Source organism: Echinops telfairi, unplaced genomic scaffold (assembly GCF_000313985.2).
Source record: "Echinops telfairi isolate 266 unplaced genomic scaffold, ASM31398v2 ScPeMD7_6;HRSCAF=24_0, whole genome shotgun sequence".
Lineage (NCBI taxonomy): Eukaryota > Metazoa > Chordata > Mammalia > Afrosoricida > Tenrecidae > Echinops > Echinops telfairi.
The window spans coordinates 9930182-9948405 of record NW_022103902.1 but is presented as its reverse complement, the minus strand read 5'-3'; the positions used below and the strand labels follow the sequence as shown (position 1 = coordinate 9948405).

At 45.4% G+C, this 18224-nt stretch overlaps 1 protein-coding gene and 1 non-coding gene across 2 annotated transcripts; both read right to left on the bottom strand.

Annotated features, from left to right (window-relative positions):
• Nucleotides 1-9115, bottom strand: DPPA2 (developmental pluripotency associated 2). Its single transcript, XM_004706467.1, has 7 exons — nt 9047-9115; nt 6063-6210; nt 5343-5500; nt 5209-5262; nt 4041-4296; nt 940-1135; nt 1-49 (listed from the first exon to the last, which is right to left on the bottom strand). Exons 1-7 carry the CDS (start codon nt 9113-9115, stop codon nt 1-3), a joined length of 930 nt encoding a protein of 309 aa, XP_004706524.1.
• A 7061-nt stretch (nt 9116-16176) lies between these two features.
• Nucleotides 16177-16281, bottom strand: LOC115868071. The gene has a single exon (XR_004045396.1). It is a non-coding gene; the product is annotated as a U6 spliceosomal RNA (small nuclear RNA).
• Between the last annotated feature and the right edge of the window lie 1943 nt (nt 16282-18224).

The window sequence follows — 18224 nt, the reverse complement described above, 5'->3', positions numbered from 1 at the left end:
CTACTTCGTCTTCGACAACGCGGTCAATTTTTTCATTAGTACCTCATTCCTAGAAAACAAGTTAGAAAAGACTTTTGAAAATTCCTGGCACAAGGGAGACATCTGGGTATGGCAGAGAAGAAATTGTCCTCAGTCAACAACTGTAGCTCCCTTGTTTACTCACCTGTTTACCTCTCTAGAACACTCCATGGTCATGGGAGTTGTCTTAAGGTTTGTGTGGTCATTGAAATTAATTATAGAGAGATCCCCTTGCAGAGGGGTCTCGGGGAGGAGATGAGCCAGTCAGGGTGCGATGTAACAATGATGAGAAATACAATCTTCCTCTAGTTCCTAAATGTTTCCTCCCCGCTCCCACTACCATGACTCGAATTCTATCTTGCAAGTCTGGCTAGACCAGAGGAGGTACACTGGTACAGATAGGAACTGAAAATACAGGGAATCCAGGACGGATGAGCCCTATAGGACCAGTGGTGTGAGTGGCAAAACAGGGAGGGTAAAGGGAGAATGGGTAGGAAAGAGGGAACCGATTACATGGAACTGTGTGTGACCTCCTCCCTGGGGGACAGACAACCGAAAAGTGGATGAAGGGAGACGTCGGACAGGGCAAGATATGACAAAATACCCATTTATAAACTATCAAGGGCTCATGCGGGAGGGGGGAGCGGGGAGAGAGGGGAAAAATGAGGACCTAATGTCGGGGGTTTAAATGGAGAGAAAATGTTTTGAGAAACGATGTACAAATGCGCTTTACACAATTGATGTGTGTATGGATTGGGATAACAGTTGTATGAGCCCCTAATAAAATGTTAAAAAAAAAAAATGAATTACAGAAAGTGCTATGGGGACAGAGAGGAATAGTCCTGAGAAGTAGATACCCGCCCCCATCTAGACATTTACTTTTCTATGGGCCGTGTGCTTAGAAAGACATTTCAGAGTTACCTCTTAACACACTCAGGACACAACATATTGTCTTCTACGTCCAGGGGTGGGAAAACATACGCCGGTAAGAGGAAGAGCGAGATCATCCTCCTGGGCGTGCTCGGCACCCAGGTTTGACCGGCGTGGAACTGCAGGCGGACCCAGCCCTCTGTCTCTGCAGGGAGGGTTTTGCCGTGGACCACACACCATCTGCTGCCTGGAGGAGACAGAAGTAAAGTATAATCAGCAAGATCCAGGAATAGTGGCCCTAACCCAGCCTCCTCAGAGAAAGTCACTGTTAGTTTGCTCCCAATATTCAGGTGACAAACAAACTGAATGAGAAGCATGACAATGTAGGCCAAAAGCTGGTACAACCCAACCTCACAAACTCCATAGCATGAAGCAAATGTTTTGAGAATGATGAGGGTAACAAATGTACAAATATGCTTTATACAATCGATGTATGGATGGATTGTGATAAGAGTTGTATGAGCCCACAATAAAATGATTCGAAACAAAACAAAAACACAAGAACTACAATTTGCTTTTAAAAATACAGGGGAAAAGAATTCCATAGCATGAGAGAAAAAAGCAGTTAACCTTTCAGAATGCTTGCTTTGTGGCCTGATTGTTCCTACACTTATTAAAGTGTTTGTTCTTTAGAGAAACTATTGATATTTACCTTTGACCTTGATTATTTACAAATAAAAGAAAATAAAGCGTAATGCGTTATATAAAATGACCTTTCACAGAAATCAAGGCGTGAATGCAAGCATACTTATTCACATATATTCCCAGTTTGGGGGTTTGTTTGTTTTTTTGGTGTGGCCATTATTAGTTTAAAAAACATTAGTTTTAAAAAGCATATATGGCTTATGCATGCTTTCCAGATAGGATCTCAAAATAGAGATTTTTTTAAAATGTAAGACATCATCTAAAAAAAAAAGGACATTATCTATTTAGGGAACTGGGATATTAGCAAGATAGCTGGCTGGTGTAGAATTAAGAGAATAGAACAGTATGGGTTTATAAAAACCCGCAAGTAACAAACGGGTGGCGTGAAGCATGGCTCTTCTCCCCGTGTCTCTTACGTCCCAACAAACGATCAGGTGGGACCATGCAAATAGAGTGCATATAACACTGAGAGGTCGGTATTCGTTTCCAGCTCCTCAGCACAAGGATAAAGTCGGAGCAGAGGACAAAGTCCCAGGACGCTCAGAAGTGCAGCACACTTCAAGTGTCTGTCTAAAGAGGCAAAGATGGAGAAGACCAGAGGCCGAGGCAAGGAAACCGTGAGGACAAAGGAAGTGCCCTGAGACTGTTAAGACTCGGAGGTAGATGAGGGGCTGATACCAAGGGCTCAAGTGGAGAGCAAATGTTTTGAGAATGATGATGGCAACAAAAGTGCAAATGTGCTCGACACAATGGATGGATGGATGGGTGGAGATAAGCATTGTATGAGCCCCAGTAAAATGATTTTTTTTAAAAGAAAATTCTGAGGGAGAGCAGTAGGCTGACTTCCTGGCCCATGGAGGCAGAAGACAAGCAATCACCTGACTGAGAGGAAGTTGGCTCCTGGCTAAGGAGGTTTGACTGTAGACTGATGACCCTATCTTCACTATTTACAAATCCTGGCTGTGGCAACATTCTAATGCCCCTTCCTGGCCTCCTTGAGTATTATCTGGGAGCTCTGTGTGGCTATCGCCATGAGTGGTGGGGCACAGCCGGCAAGAAAGGAGACTACAGAGCGAAGAGCGGCTTGTTATGAGACTAGGTTAAGGGTGAAGGGTGGAGGCGTGTCTGACCTGTCTTATGGAAATAGGGGAGCCAATATCAAGATATGGCCCCTGCAAACTTTTTGCAGCTGTGTTCCAGGGAATGCCGAGTTTCTGGAATTGAAAGTTAATGGCATTTTCCCAGTAACTCTCTGAGGTTTCCTTTTATGTATTGTTCTAGCTCCCAACATAAATAGACTTTGAGCAATGACAGAGATTACTTGTGTTCCTTACAACATGCACAATACATCCAGCAACTAGGTGTTTCCTAGGCATCAGATACTTACTGGTTATTGAATGAAAAGAATATAAAGGATGCATAAGGGTGGACTGTGACCAAATCATGTGGCCTTTTAATGAATAGAATGATATCATCTGAAGATCCAGTACCCTGGGCTGGATAACGCCTTTGCACAAATTACTGTGTTAACAAAGACACCTTCCTAACACAAGGTAGGTGGATTTCTTTCAGTCCCTGGTCTTATTTGTGGCTGGGTGCCTTGCGTGATGGACAAGAAGCTGTACAACACAGTCCAGCCCTGGGTCAAAGGGATTTACAAGACTTCTGGAGGTGAGAGGAGAGGCAGATGGATTTTGTGCTGGGCTGCTAGGATGTGCTGGAGACGAAAACAGAAATAGCATGAATCTTGAGCAAAAGTGATGGAGAAAGAGATCGGACTAAAAGTACTCTGAAGATTTCCTAGAGGGCAGGGAAGTCCTTTCATGATTGTCTGCTCACAATATGGCAAATCCTATTTCATCCTTCTCTCTATACGTAACAGCACGGTTTATATCATGACGCCAAGGTCCAGGAGCTAAGTAACTTGCCAATGCCATTGGAAGCAGAAGCATCGCAACCAAAGGTCTTCTATTCTAACACCTCCTATCCTACAGTGTTGTCCTGGTGGTGTAGTTGTTAAGCTCTTCTTGGCTGCTAGCCAGGAAGTCTGTGGTTTGGACCCACCGCCCAGTCCACAAAAGATATAGCAGCCTTGGAAACCCTACGGGGCAGTTAAACTTTGTCCTAAAAGTCTAAATGCTAGAGTCTGACTCGACACAACCACAATGGAATGTCAAGAAAAGGTGAAATGGGATGACCTCAGGGTGTGGTTGATACTCCAATTGGATTCTTTCTCCCTTGGAAAAAATGCTAACTGATAAGTACAGTCAGTAACTCAGTCACCTGGCTAACAGATCTAACCAGTTAAACGCTTGTTATATAGCTATCGCGCATATGAGGTCCAATCTCCAATCTAGATCCATAAACATTAAATAACCCTCTCTCTTCGCCATGTCTTTATAGAACTATTAACCGTTAACCTTGTTCCTCTTGGAGGATGGTCTTACCAAAGCCCGGGGCCAAAAAAGCCTCAATTGCAGAGTGAAGGTGACGTGAGTTCACAGCCTTGGGTTGAAGCGCTTTTGAGGAAATCCTTGCCCAGGATGCCAGCGTGGCCTCCGGAGCAGGAGAGTCCACTTCAACAACGTTGGCGACTTGTGTCTCTGGAAGGCCTATCTGTTTGTCCTCAAGTGTTGGTTGCTTGATCTTGCGTTTCCTCGATATTGACTGTATCTTGGCTGCCCGTGGTGAGTCGGGAACGTCCTGAGAATGACATTCCTGGTGAGTATTCACCGACTACGAGCTACTGCTAGAAGCAGCCTGTGTGGAGGGCAGTGTGAAGTCAGTTGTGCACACTTTGGTCAAGATGTAATGCTATCATTTGATCTCCCTTTAGGCCCACTTTAAAGTTATGTCCGTTTTAAGGAAAAAGAGTAAAGGGGAAATACATGTGGATTCAGCCTCAGAGGAATTCCCTCTGACCACGGGCCAGGGATGTGAATAGGCTCGCTAACATGCACAATGCATGAGAAAGTGGGAAATTGGGAGCTAAAACTGAGGCGTAAGATTGAAGGAAATATTCTCAAACTGCTTACGGTGATTATACAACTCTTGATGTGATCAAACTATTAATTTTATGCTATATGGATTCTATGCTAATAAAACTGTTGAAGGGGGAAAAAAAACACCCGCGATTTCATTTTCAGTCGTCCAACTCCGGGAAACCCTATCGGGCCAAGTAGACCTGCTGGAGGCTAGTTGCTCCGGTAGAAAGTTAAAAAGCTCAGAAACTGAAAGGAGCACCTCTAGTGTCCTATTGGGCCATGGTTGAGCTGGAAGAGATGGTGGCAGTGACGCTTGTCTGTGGCCTCCCTGGGCCCTCTAATCCCCAGGCCCCAAGGACCCACAGTGATCATAAATCAGGGGATTCTGTTCCCCAGGCAACCTTCAACGATGTTCAGAGAAATACATGGCTGTCCAAATGGGAGCTGGGTGAGGTACGAATGGCATTGTGTGGGTTGATGTCAGGGCTACTGCTAAACACTCCACAACTGCACAGGACAAACACCACAAAGAGACAAGGTCCCATCTCACAAGACAAAACTGCCACAGTTGGCCAAGTAAGTATGCCCCAGACCTGGAGAAGGTGCAAGAAGAGAAGTACTTTGCACTCGCCTGTTTTTGGTGAGGGTAAACGAACTTCTGGAGCCGTAGATAAACTTCCACTTTCTGAGGAAATAAAGCGGAACATTACAGTTAAACAGTTTCCCATACATGTCGGAGCGGCGGATTCTCACCAGAGTACTCACCTGCCCATCGGTGCTCAACTTGGCTTGCTGGCACCATTTCCGCAAAGTGTCCCTATGTACCTCAGTAACCGGAGGCAAGACATCCGGCAGAGGAAGGTCTATGTTTGTGTTATTTCTTCGGCGCACTTTGGCTTGTTCGCTTGTTTGAGGAAGATGAACTGCGAAAACAATGAAACCAATAGCCGTACTTTAGTTATTTGTAAGGTTCTTCACTCATAGCGACCCTTACAGACAGAGGAGAACTCTTCAAAAGGGTTTCTGAGACTACGAATCTTTAGGGACTAGAGCAGACAGCCTTATCTTTCTCCTGTGGAGGAGTGCCTTGAACCACTGACCTTGTCGTTAACAGGCCAATACTTAACTCACTGCAGCACCAGGACCCAGAGAACAGAAATCAAGGATTGAAGACAATTGTTAAAATGGCAGACCTGAGACAAGCGTATTATCCTGAGATTGTCGATTCCAAATTGTTTCCACTACATGTACCACCAGCTTGTTGTTGGCTCTCAGTTTTCAATTGGTTAGAGCATGATATTGACTTGTTTATTCCAAGAGCCCTATTCAATGTTCTCTATGGGCCTGTTTTGTGTCTTAGAAAGCAAGTCACCATTGTGTTTGGCAAATGAGAAAAGTACAGGAGTTAGAATGCCTCTTATGGCAGGTGATCAATGAAGGCTCTATCGATGCAGAGGGTGAGAGTTGCACTTTGTCCAGGGTTACCTTTATTTCTTTTCCTAGGCTTCTTCGGTTTGACTTCTGGTGGTACCAGAACACTCTGTTCACTTGGTTGCTCCCCGTTGGGTTCCTCTTTAACTGGAACCAGTGTGATGACAAAACTCTCCTCGTCCAATTCGCTTTCAAAGTAGTTCTGGAAAGAGATGGGTCAGACACTGGTTGTCACGTGATGCCACACCACTTAACTGCTTACTTACAAGTCACAACTATTGAACACCAAACCCCAAACCCAACTCAAAGATGTCGAGTCAATTCCTACTCATAGAATAACGGATGGGCTTGAACTGCTAAACTTTCCATTCCCAGTCGAGAACATTAACCACAGGGCTCATCCAACTGGTGAACGGGAAACTATAGGTGGACTTAGGAACCCACTGCCATTGAGCCAATTCGGATTCTAAGGATCCCGTTCACTATTTCACTCATTGCCACCATGTTGATTCCAACTCAGAGTGCCCCTATAACTTAAGAGTAGAACTATTCCTTTGGGTTTCTTAGACTTTAAAATCTTCATGGAAGTAGACAGCCTCACCTTTCTCCCTCTAGGCAGCTGGTAGGTTTGAACCAATAACCTTATCCATAAACCACTAAACTACCAGAGTTCCTTAGGATTCAAGAGGGCACAGGGCCTTTGAGGTTGTAAATCTTTATGGAGGTAGACTGCCTCATCTTCCTCCTGTGGAGCAGTTAAGAGTTTGAATTGCAAGCCAAGCATTCATTCTAACCACTGCACCTCCCTCTCCTTTTAAAAAAGACAATGGAGGACAACCCTGTTGCTTACCTTTGAAATTTCCCCCCCCTCCTGCCTTCCTCCCCATCAGCTGAAATATGAAGGAAGTTGACTTCTCTCTTAATTTTGTTAGACCCTGTCTTCTTTCCCATCTTCTATCACAGCATAGAAGATGCCATCATCCAGGGAGGATGTAATATTCACCCAACTCAACGACATCAAATTGATGCCGGCTCAATGATTCTATGGGCCAGCGCAGAACTGCCCCTGTGGATTTCCCAGGCTGTAACTCTACGAGTAGAAAGCCTGCCTGTCTTTCTCCCGTGAAGCTGATGGTAGTTTGGACTGCCGACCTAGCTGGTAAACAGCCCAACAACCATTACACCACCAGAACATTCACTGGAAAATGCATTATTTTGTTATTCCCGAATCCTTTCTGATTGTTCTTTCTGCACTACCCGCTGATCACGCCAATGCTTTAAATCCTTTAAAGGCTTGTCAAGCTCTCAGGTTAAAGACAAAATTCCCTTGTGTAGTTTACAGATTCAGCCACCGTCTGGCCCTGGTCTTCCTCTCCGGCTTATGACTCAACACCTTTCCAGAGCTCCAGCCACACTGGCCATTTCTGCCCCGTGACCTGAGAGAAGGGAGTGCATCTGTTTTACCCTGGGCAGCACCCAGGAGAGCTGGGGGAATAGTAATTACACATTGGACTCCTAACCGAAAGGTCAGCAGTTCGAAACCACAGGCACTCCTGGGGAGAATGATGAGGCTTTCTACTCCCGTAAAGAGTTCCCGTCTCGGAAAGCTGGAGGGAAAGTTCTATCCTGACCTAGAGGGTCCCTATTAGTCAGAATCAACTCGAGGGCAGCGAGTCTGGGCGTTTTATCGCACCCACAGAAACACAACACCCAGCACAAGCTGGGCACACAGTATTGTTTCAATGGTGTAATGAAGTGGAAATGCAGGAACAATACCTTTTTGCAAGATAGAAGAGGTCCCTGTCTATAGCAGCAGCTCCGTGGGAGAAAGGCTGGGCTTTCTACTCCTGTAAACCTAGCCTTCGAAATCCATAGGGGGCTGCTGAGTCAGCATTGAGTCCAAGGGGGGGTTCCCCCCTCCTCCGCCCACCCCCCACCATCTTAAATGTTGGTGATTCAAACTCAGCCTCACCACATAACCAAGGCCTGAAGACTTGTCAAGAAATGGCTGGGCCCCAGTTCCAGCGTGTAACACGCAGAATCGCCAAGACTCAATCTACTTGACAGGAGTTTTACTTGCTCTCTGCGTGCTTTCTTGTTTAATCCTCCAATATACTTGTGGAGGTGTGCATGCTTTCCCACTTCACTTATAAGGAAATTGGGTCCCAGAAATTAAAACGACCCACCCTAGAGGGTAAGCACGTGATACTTCAAATTTCCGAACTTAACTTTCGCTCTCAAACTCAACGGTGAATAAACTCCCAACCAGCATTCCAGCCCTATTGTAATACTCTCCTGGAAGAATAGCTAAATTGATCTCATGCCGACGCGCCCCTCCCCCGGCCCATTTAAATCTCTTCACCAGCTCCCCACAGCTCTCAAACTCTCAACCTGGGTACAGTGGTTTTGCATTTGTATAGCACTTTTCAGAGCACTCACAGACATTTCACTCTTATAAGCCTTAAAACAAAAAACTAAGAAAAGTAACAAAAACCCTATGACATTGGGTAAAAATCACTCTAGAGACAAATCAGGCTCCAGGCACTTTAACTGGTCTGTAGCATACACTTAATATTGGCCAATTCCACCCTGGAGCTGCCTTCTCCCATGAAGTTTCCCCGTCCAGACCACAACGACCCACACGCGGTGGCCAAGCTCACCCGGGGGGCACCAAACCCACTGGCAAAAGGTTACTTCTTACCCCTGACGATATCAACCAAGTCAGTCCCATCTCTTGTATCTTAGCTCTTCGTAGCCTAGTCGCTTTGAGCTCTCGCCCCTGTCTTTGCTATGCCATCTTAGGGCTAGATCTTTCCCCTTACCCTCGCTAACATAAATGTACCCCGAGCCACAGCCATGTGAAGGAGAAGCAGCCATGCCCGTAGAGAGCCGAGGAGGTCCCCTGGAAGAAGCTGGAAGTCTCATTCAACGAGGAGTGGAGAGGAAAATGGGAGTCCTGACCCGGTGGAAACACAGTGAGAGCCAGAACGAGATCGAAGAGAGGACCCCGGGGAGGGCGAATCCTGGCTTGCGCTCACCTTCTCCATGTCGACGTAAGCAGAGGTCTCCACTTCCACGGACGCGCAGGACAGGGCCGTGTCGGCCATGCTGGGGGCGTCTGGGTCTCCCCCGCTTCACCTGACGGGCTCCTTGTTGTTTTCTCCTTTTATAAGCAAATGTGTCCTTTGACTTCCTGCTACCCAGATAAGCTCTGGTTTCCTCCCTCCTAGCTCCCAAAAGAAACAAAGTCCCCTGCTCGGGAAGGATTCCAACTCGTGGCGACCCTACAGGACAGCGTCGAACTGCCCCAAAGGGCTTTCAAAGCGGCAGTCCTTACGGAAGCCGACTGCCCAGGTTTTTCCGGCCGAGCGGGTAGTGGGTTGGACCTTTAAGTTCGTAGCGGCCCACCGGGGTTTCTTGAACCTCCCTCCACTCCTTCTTTATCTGACCGTGGTGATTTTTATCAATGCCATCCTTTTGTCTTTCCTATTAGTTGATAATTGAGGGATTGGGCAATTTGTGTCATTCCCGACATAACAAACCAGGACTTTGTTCTCCTTTTACGACTGGGGCTAAACTCAAGGTGACAAAGGTTAGCTGCCAAGTTTCAAGGGAATGAATGGAATAGGTTCGAAGAGTCTACTGTATATCAATATTGGTCATTGGTTAAGTAATGCAGTTTTGAAAGGAGTAGGAGGAATAAAAGATTCAGAGAATTTTAGGGAGAAATTTGTGTAACTGATTTCTGTAAGGATCAAGTATGGTTATCTCTCCTGCAGTTAGTTCCAAACATAAATAGTAGATCTGTAAAGGAACTGGGAGGCTTTCTACTCCCATAAAGGGGCTCGAACCCAGAAGAACAGTTCTACCTTGACCTATAAGTTACCTGGACCTATAGGATCGCTGAGTCAGATTTGGCTCTGTAACAGTGAGTTTGGTTTTTCACATTCGGAAAAGAGCCCTGAAGTAGCCCCACTGGCATATTGGGATACTTGTAGGGCAAACTGCAAGGTCAGCAGTTCAAAACTACCAGCCACTCTGGGAGAAAGATAAGGCTCTCTACTCCCGGTAAAGATTTACAGTCTCTGAAACCCTCCAGGGCAGTCCCACCCTATCTTATAAGGTTGCTATCAATCAGATTTGACTCGAAAGCGCATGAGGAATGCTTGAGAAGGAATCATAACCATTTATGAATGTTGGGGGCCAGGTCCCAGTTGGAGCCAACAGTTTATGTCCTTGCCTGCTAACCTAAAAATGTGGTAGATTGAATCCATCTAGAGCGCTGTGATCCACAAGGTCAGCAGTTAGAACCCACCAGCAGCTGTGATGGGGAATGAAGGAACTTTCTACTCCCGGGAAAAGCTATGATCTTAGCAACTCATAGGCCCAGTTCTACCCTGGAGGGTCGTTATGAGTCGGCATTAATGAGATAGACGGCAGTGAGGTGCATTTGGAGAAATGATTGGCGACTGGCTTCCATCGATTACAGCCAAGAAAATACTCCAGAGCAGGGCTACTCTGCAGCATGTGGGGTCTCCACAATGTGCAAACAATGATTACTCGCCTCATTAATGGAGGGAAATAATATTCACAAGGAAGCTTTGTATGACCTGGGGATTACCTGAGAAATGTAAATGTGAAAGCTGTGTTCCCTTTGGATAATTCTTATGAATTGTCTAGACCAGGGATCAGCTAACTTTTGAGAAGAAAAAGTCAGCGTCAACCCCATCCCTCACAGCAATTTAAAAATTATTCGAGAGCTATAAATACATTTTTACCAACAAATGAAATCACCATGTATCTGAATAATAGCCTTTAAAGGTTTTCAACTTTCCTTTGGAGCCACTTGGCCGTCCTTAGAGAGAGCTGCTCATGGCTTGCAAGGTGCAGTTTGCAGCCGTGTGTTCTAGAAGCACAGGCCTAATCAGGGTTTGACCAAAGGGCTTTGGAGTTTGACAGACTGTTGTTGAAGTTGTGGCTGTTCTCTTCTGGGATGGAAACGCCACACACACACTTGTGTGACCTCGAGTAGGGCTCTTTCTGGGCACTTTGGAGGGGAGATCTCTGGTGGCCTGAGATGGTTACAGTGCCTTAGGTTGGGATACGCTACAAGTGGGGGCTAGTTCATTGTCATATTATTTTTCCTTCCAAGTTTTAATCTAATGAGATCATCTTGCTTATTTTCAGGTTTTCCCTCTTTCTTTCTGAAAATCGAGAAGTCCAAACAAAATTAAACAATGATCTCATGAGCCTTCGTGTATTGTTCATGCAGCTTCAATCACTCTCACACACAGTCAATCTCATGTTTTGTTTTGTTTTTAATTTCTTTTTTTTCAATCTCATTTCACCTAAACCTTCTCCCATCGCCCACCTCCTGGATTATTTAGAAGTGAATACCATTTCATTTGGAACTTCGGGCTTTAGTTAATAGTACAGTAGCGAACATTGCCGTATGAGTTTCTGTATGTAGTGCTGCTTTCCCTTCCTCTGGGTATAGAGCAAAGACTGCGAGGGTGCGGCCCTGGTCATGCTGTTGGGTCAACATTGGACCTGCTAGCAGCAAGGTCAATAGATCAAACTCACTAGCCACTGGGAAAATGATGAGGCTAACTGTTGTCAGACTGAACGGGTCCTGGAGAGCCTATCAGCGTAGCCAAAAACAGAGAGAGACCAGGTTGGTTCAAGAAAATCTAAGTTTATTCTTGCAAGTGCTTGTAGAAGAAAAACAGCCAGGTGTCTCCTTTGAGCTGTTTCAGAGTTCAGTCCTGAGCCCGAAAGTTAATCTACAAGAAACTGTTTGTTTGTTTGTTTTTTACAATGACTGAAGGAGAATAGCAGGTTTTTTACAATGTCGCAAGATGCAATGGATACTTTAAGAAGGCAGTTTCTACAATGAGCATTAGGGCATTTTCTATAACTACATTTCTCCAGGGGCCATTAGATCTTAGATCACCATCGCCTGAAGCTTCATGCACCCTTGTTTATCCAAATTGGGGTGATGTTTCCTGTCTGGCTACTGTTCTTAGCCACCTCCCCAAATTGAAACATCCTGCTGATTACGCTTAAGTGGAATTTTTGCTGTAAGGGATTTTTAACATTCTAAATCATAAATTACGCTAGACTTCTAGTATTGATTTTCCCTTTATCATCAGCCACAGAAGAAAAAAAAAAACTTCGTACAAATGCGCTTTACACAATTGATGTGTGTATGGATTGGGATAACAGTTGTATGAGCCCCTGATAAAATGTTAGAAAAACAAAACTTCAGAAGTCCTATGTACAATCACTTTGAATTTAAAGGGATTTGATGGCAGTGGCTGTTTCTTGTTGTATGGTTGTTCCATGTTTAACTTTTTGAGGAAGAGCCAAACGTTTTTTCTCAGAGATCATACCATTTTGCATTACCACCTTGCGGACACCGAGTTTTTTCCACGCGTTTGATCCTAGCCACTCTCGCTCACCTCCACTTGAAGTGACGTAGTATTTCAATGTTCACAAATGAAGACACTGTAGAAGAAAGACTGCAGCCGTGCAAAGCTAATAGAGCAGCTCTCCTCTATCCTACAGGGTGGCTGTGAGTCAGAGTCGACTCCAGGAGACAAGAGGTTTGTTGTTTTGTGTTAGAGCTTAAATGCTACCCACCTGGTTTGTAGAAGGCGATGCATAACAGTGACAGCCCCAAATCCATTTCGCAGAGTCTGCACAGAGATCAAGCCTCCATTGAATTCCTTCTGATCATTAACCAAGGATGTAGATAATCTTGGCCTCAGGTTGAGTGCATTTGAAGAGTAGATTACCTCCACCCCAGGGAGGGGCTGTCTCTCTTAGGGGCTTGCCTGGCAGTGTCCTCGACGGAGATGATCAATACATCATGGTTCAAGGTGGGACCACAGAAGCAGGAACAAGACCACAATTGGGACACATACAGTGTTAGATAGATGGGTTTACAAGATTACAAGATAAGTCCAGGGCACAGATCAGGGCTAAGCAGTGCCTTGGACTGTCCTCAGCATGGTGGTCACCTTCAAGGACACTGCCAATGTCACTCATGTTGCCTTGACCTCTGCCTTGATCCTTCACCTCCCCCAGTTCCCTTTTTAAGTGGGTGTCCGTTACTGGCCCCACTCACTCCCAAACTTCCATGGACTCTTTTGACTCACAGTGACCCTGTAGGACAGGCTAGAACTGCTCCAGTGAGTGTCAGGGACTGCAAATCTTTACAGGAGTAGAAAGTGCCCCCATGTCTCTCTGTGCTAGAGTTCCCGGCATAGATGTTGTCTGTTGATGAAACTTTCTCTACTCCTGGATGGTGGAGTTCTCAAGTTTATTTTCTTGGAGCCCAACACAGACGTAACTAGGTTCCACGAACAACAATACAACATTACAGCAGTTAAGTTTGTAGTTTAGTATAGGCCTACAGCTAAAAATTAGCCATTAACAGCATTCTGGACTATTAAAAAGAAGCTGAGCTATACAGTGGAGGCATAAAATGAGAGAAGATTGAATTTAGTCTGGTGTTCTAACATCTAGCCCAATAATAAGCAATAATCCTGAAACAAAAATACATGATCTCATTCAAAGATCTGCTTTATTTAAAAGCCAGTTGCCATGTCGTTGACTCTGATTTACAATCCATGTGCACCACAGTAAAACGTGGACACCTACTGTTTCAGTGTCTGATTTTATTAGAAGCAGAGAGCCAGACCTTTCTTCTAAGCCACCTCGGGTGTGGTTAGCAGCTGAGCTCTTAACCACTTGTAACACCCAGGGAAATAAAATATTTACAAATGCCCTGTGTTTTTTATTGAGATACATCCTTTTCAATAAATCTCCTCCCCACACTCTTACTTTTAAATAGAACATCATGCTGTACAAAAACAAATGTTTAGTTATCAAGGGTTCATGAGGGAGGGGGGAGTAGGAAGAGAGTGGGGAAATGAGCTGATATTAAGGGCTCCAGTAGAAAGCAAATGTTTTGAGAATGATGATGGCAACAAGTGTACAAATGTGCTTGACACAATGGATGTTTGCATGGATTGTGATAAGAATTGTATGAGCCCCCAATAAAATGATTAAAAATAATAAAATAAATGTTTAGGAAGTATCAATACATAATAAGTAAAAGTAAAGCAACTCTGGCTGAAATCAAACCCACAAGGTAGCCATAGAACTCAAGGTTTGGACAAACCGTTTAAAATCCACAGTTCAATATCACTGCGTAATTTAGAAGAGATTCAGTCCCCTTAGAGAAAAATGGAATTCTTAAAAGAGCTTCCTGTCACATCCTTCTGTTCAAGACATGTCCACATCAAAGATCTATTGAATTAATTTGTACTTCAGAGCAATAGTTAGAGATCATTCACATTTCACCTAGACTAAACTCAAAATTCACTGCCAGCAAGGCGATTCTGGTTCACAGTAACCCTGTGAAACAAGGTAGAACTGCCCTACTGAGTTTCTGATACTGTAACTCTTGGCTGAATAGAAAGCCTAATCTTACAGGGCGTGGGCAGTGGGGGGCGGTGGTGGAGTGGGTAGTGGTTTCAAACAATTAACTTTGCAGTTAGCAGCCCAATGAGTAACCCAGTACGCCACTACACACACACACACACACACACACACACACACACACACACACACACTTCATTTGCAGAAGTGTCTTCTGTACCATGGAGCAATATACACTATTGGGGAGCACCTCAAATTCAGAATGTGATGAGGGTTGTACTCCTTAGGTGTGTGTCTCACAGAGAATGTGGGGTGATGGGGGCTGAGGGAATACAACTTTTGATCACTAGACAGGAAGCTGATTTGTAACTAATTGCACATTTATGCATAGCTTGCCCATTAGGAAATTTCCTTGATTATTTAAACCAAGTCTTGGTCTTCTCTTGTCCTCTGCTTTGCATTGGAAATTTTTCATCATGAGGTTGAGGGGGGAAGGGGAACCTAATAATGAGTACAAGAAAGAAGAAAATGTTTTTGTTTTGTTTTTAAATGGTGGTGATGATTGCACAGCTCTTAAAAACATGTTTAAACGATTGAATTGTATGAGATGCGAACCATACGACCTTTAAACCATTTTAAAATCCTGTTCCTATGAAACAAATTCAATATGTGTGAAACATGTGAGATTAGGAAGATGGTTTCATTTTGTCACTTTAAGGTGGCCAACATCGGATTGTTAAAACCCTCCGACTCCTTAGCAATTGTCCCACGACCAGAGTGTAGTGGTGACACTACGGGGCTGGGGAGATGAGAATTGGAACCATAACCCTCACACTGTCAGAGGGAGTGAGCCTAAAATGAGCCGGTGGGGGGCCTGTGGGGGTGACAGGCAGACCAGCGAAGCTGAGATCCCGCAAGTCGAGTGTCACTCGGAGAGCTGTCTGTCATCCATCACTCAGTCGGCATACCTCCCCCATCCTCCACCAATCGGGATGCACGGTGCCTTCCACTGGCGAAGAGAGGAGGGTCTTCGCCTTGGCCAATTGGATAGTGGTGGAGCTCGAGAAGGAGAAACCAGGGGAACCGCAGCGCTGCGTTGGAAGGCGCTCAACCGTGTGCCACGGGCGACGTGGACGACAGCTCGCCGTGTCCAAGAGCGCTTGATGCCATGCGCTACCCCGCGGGGTGGCATCAACCCTAGCGAGAGGGATCAGCTACGTGCTCTGTTTTGAGTAATCTGCCTCTCCCTCCCCTAAATTCTAATACCGCCCCCCATTCCATAAGTGCCATTTGATACTTGCGATTTTATTTAAATATTGTGTTCTTTATGCATTTACAGTTCAAGTGTCTGAACTTACCTTCTTCCTACGCAGTTTCTTGACATTCTGCTCTCATGGTTTTCCGTCTCTCTTTCCTAGTGAACTCCTGAAAAAGTGATGGTCCCAAGGATTCTTTCCTACCCGGAACATGCCCCCATACTCTTCCGATACGTTTTGCTAATTCCGCAGACCTCATACAAATCGATGAGCTAGACCATTATGTCTAGCTCAATCGTTTTGTCAGATTTACACGTCCGTCTTTTAGCATATACTGCCACCCCCTCTATGTCCCCCCACCCCCCAAAATCCTTAATCCACTTGCTGTCTCTATAGGTTGATCAGTCCTGGTTTTCATACCCCCCAAATGATAGAAACATATACCGCAACTTCAAGAAAGAAAAAAAAAAATGGAACGCTTCCCGAATTTGCGTGTCGCCCTTGCCCAGGGTCTCTGCTAATCTTCTCTGCATGGTTCCAATTTTTTTTTTTAATTAAATCATTTTATTGGGACTCATGGTTTCAATTTTAGTCTGTGTGCTGCCGAAGTGAGCACAGCATATGCTGTTTTTATGCATTTCAAACATTTCAGAAAACAAACCAAAAAACACTCCGTGGTCTCTTTCTGCACTTCTTCTCACGCTCCCAGCCATCTCAAAGCAGAAACCTTAGGGCCGCCTTAAATCGCCCCCTCTCCTTTAACTGCACTGGCTCCAAGTCGTGGGGCACCCATCATGCGCACATTCCTACCAACTGCACCTCTCCTATTGTCCTACTGCCTAATTTCTGGTTTAAAGTAACTCTAGCCTGCTTTATGGAAATCTCTAATTGGTCATTATTGCCTCCTCTCTTCGTGATGCTGCAAAATATTTATTACATGCCATCTCGAGCTGAATTTCATATCTAGGGAGTTTAAGAGCTGTATATACCATAGACCCTCTTGTCCTTCGAAAGAAGAACTGCTGCTTTATTTTTTTTGTAAATGCTGAATTTCAGTTTTCTGAAAATGAGTTTGTTTTACTTTTCATTAAATTCTCAAAGGAACTTGTGTCTAAGGAAACATCAAGAAACTGGTTTGGCGGTGGGGAGGGGAGCTCCCCGGGTAGTTGCAGCGGCCGCACATAGCTGGCCTTGGTGTCTGCAGGTCCCTATACTTCCTTTGTGGGCGAGCAGAACCACCGGCCAGAAATCTCCCACGTCTATTCTCAAGATTCACGCCAGAGAGAGAGAAATAGAGAGAGAGAGAGAGAGAGAGATCTTCGACTCCCGTGGGAATCCACTGTTGAGGTTGATCTTTAAACGGCCAGAGGTCTCTGCAGAGCTGCCATGCCCAGTGGTGCTTCAACTGGTGTCTACGAGGCCCTGGAGCACCCGGGCAAGGATAAGACCCAGGATGGGGGTGGAGGTGGGGGCAGGTGTCTCGGACACTGTTGCACACATCAATAAAACAATTGCGCCTGCCCTGGTTAGTAAGAAACGTCACAAAGTTTCACGTTGTGAAACGGGAGACGATCGACATGTTGATGATCGAGATGGTTGGAACAGAATAAATAAAAATTTGGTGTAAATGACGTGCTGGGAGTATCCCGCACTGTGTGCTAGGGTGGAGTTGCTCAGCAGGGCGACCTCCTGCACTGTCAGAGTGTTGACTTGGCTGTTCCCAAGTCATCCTGCCAGTTCTTGCTTTCAGTATGATCAATGGCGGGTCTCAGGCCGGCATCAAGCAGGCCATGCAGGAGTCCATGATCCTGCCAGTCGGAGCAGTGAACTTGAAAGAAGCCATGTGCATTGGACCGAGTTGTACCACAACGTCAGGAACATCAAGTATAGCAAGAAAGCCACCAATGTGGAGGATAAAGGTGGATTTGCCCCCAACATCCTGGAGAACAAAGAAACCCTGGAGCTGTTTCAGAAACCATATTGTTGAGAGTGAGGCGGGTTGGAGCAGAGACCCAAAACCCATCTGTAGACAGTGGGACATCCCCTCATAGAAGGGTCACAAGGAAGGGATGAGTCAACTAGGGTACAGTAAAGCACCGATGAAACACACACTATTCCTCTATAGAATAATGAGGAAGCCTTGAGGGTTCCTCACCCCCCACTAACATGACACCAGTCCTGCCTTTCACTGCGGGCTAGACTGGAGCATGTGCACAGGTACAGATAAGAGATATGAGCTCCCAACACAGAGAATCCAGGAACAGGAATGGGAGTAGCAACACCAGAAGGGCAGGGGAAAGGTGGGGAGAGGAGGGAAGGTAGGGGGAACCAATCTCAATGATCTGCACATAACCACACACACACCCTTCCTGCAAGGGGATGAACAAGGGAAACTGTGGTGGCCAGGAAGACATTGGTTGGTGTAACATATGAAAATAATTTATCATTTATCAAGGGGTCACAATGGTGGGGGGGAGGGTGAGAGAGGGGAAGAAGAGTGGGCTCCATAGAA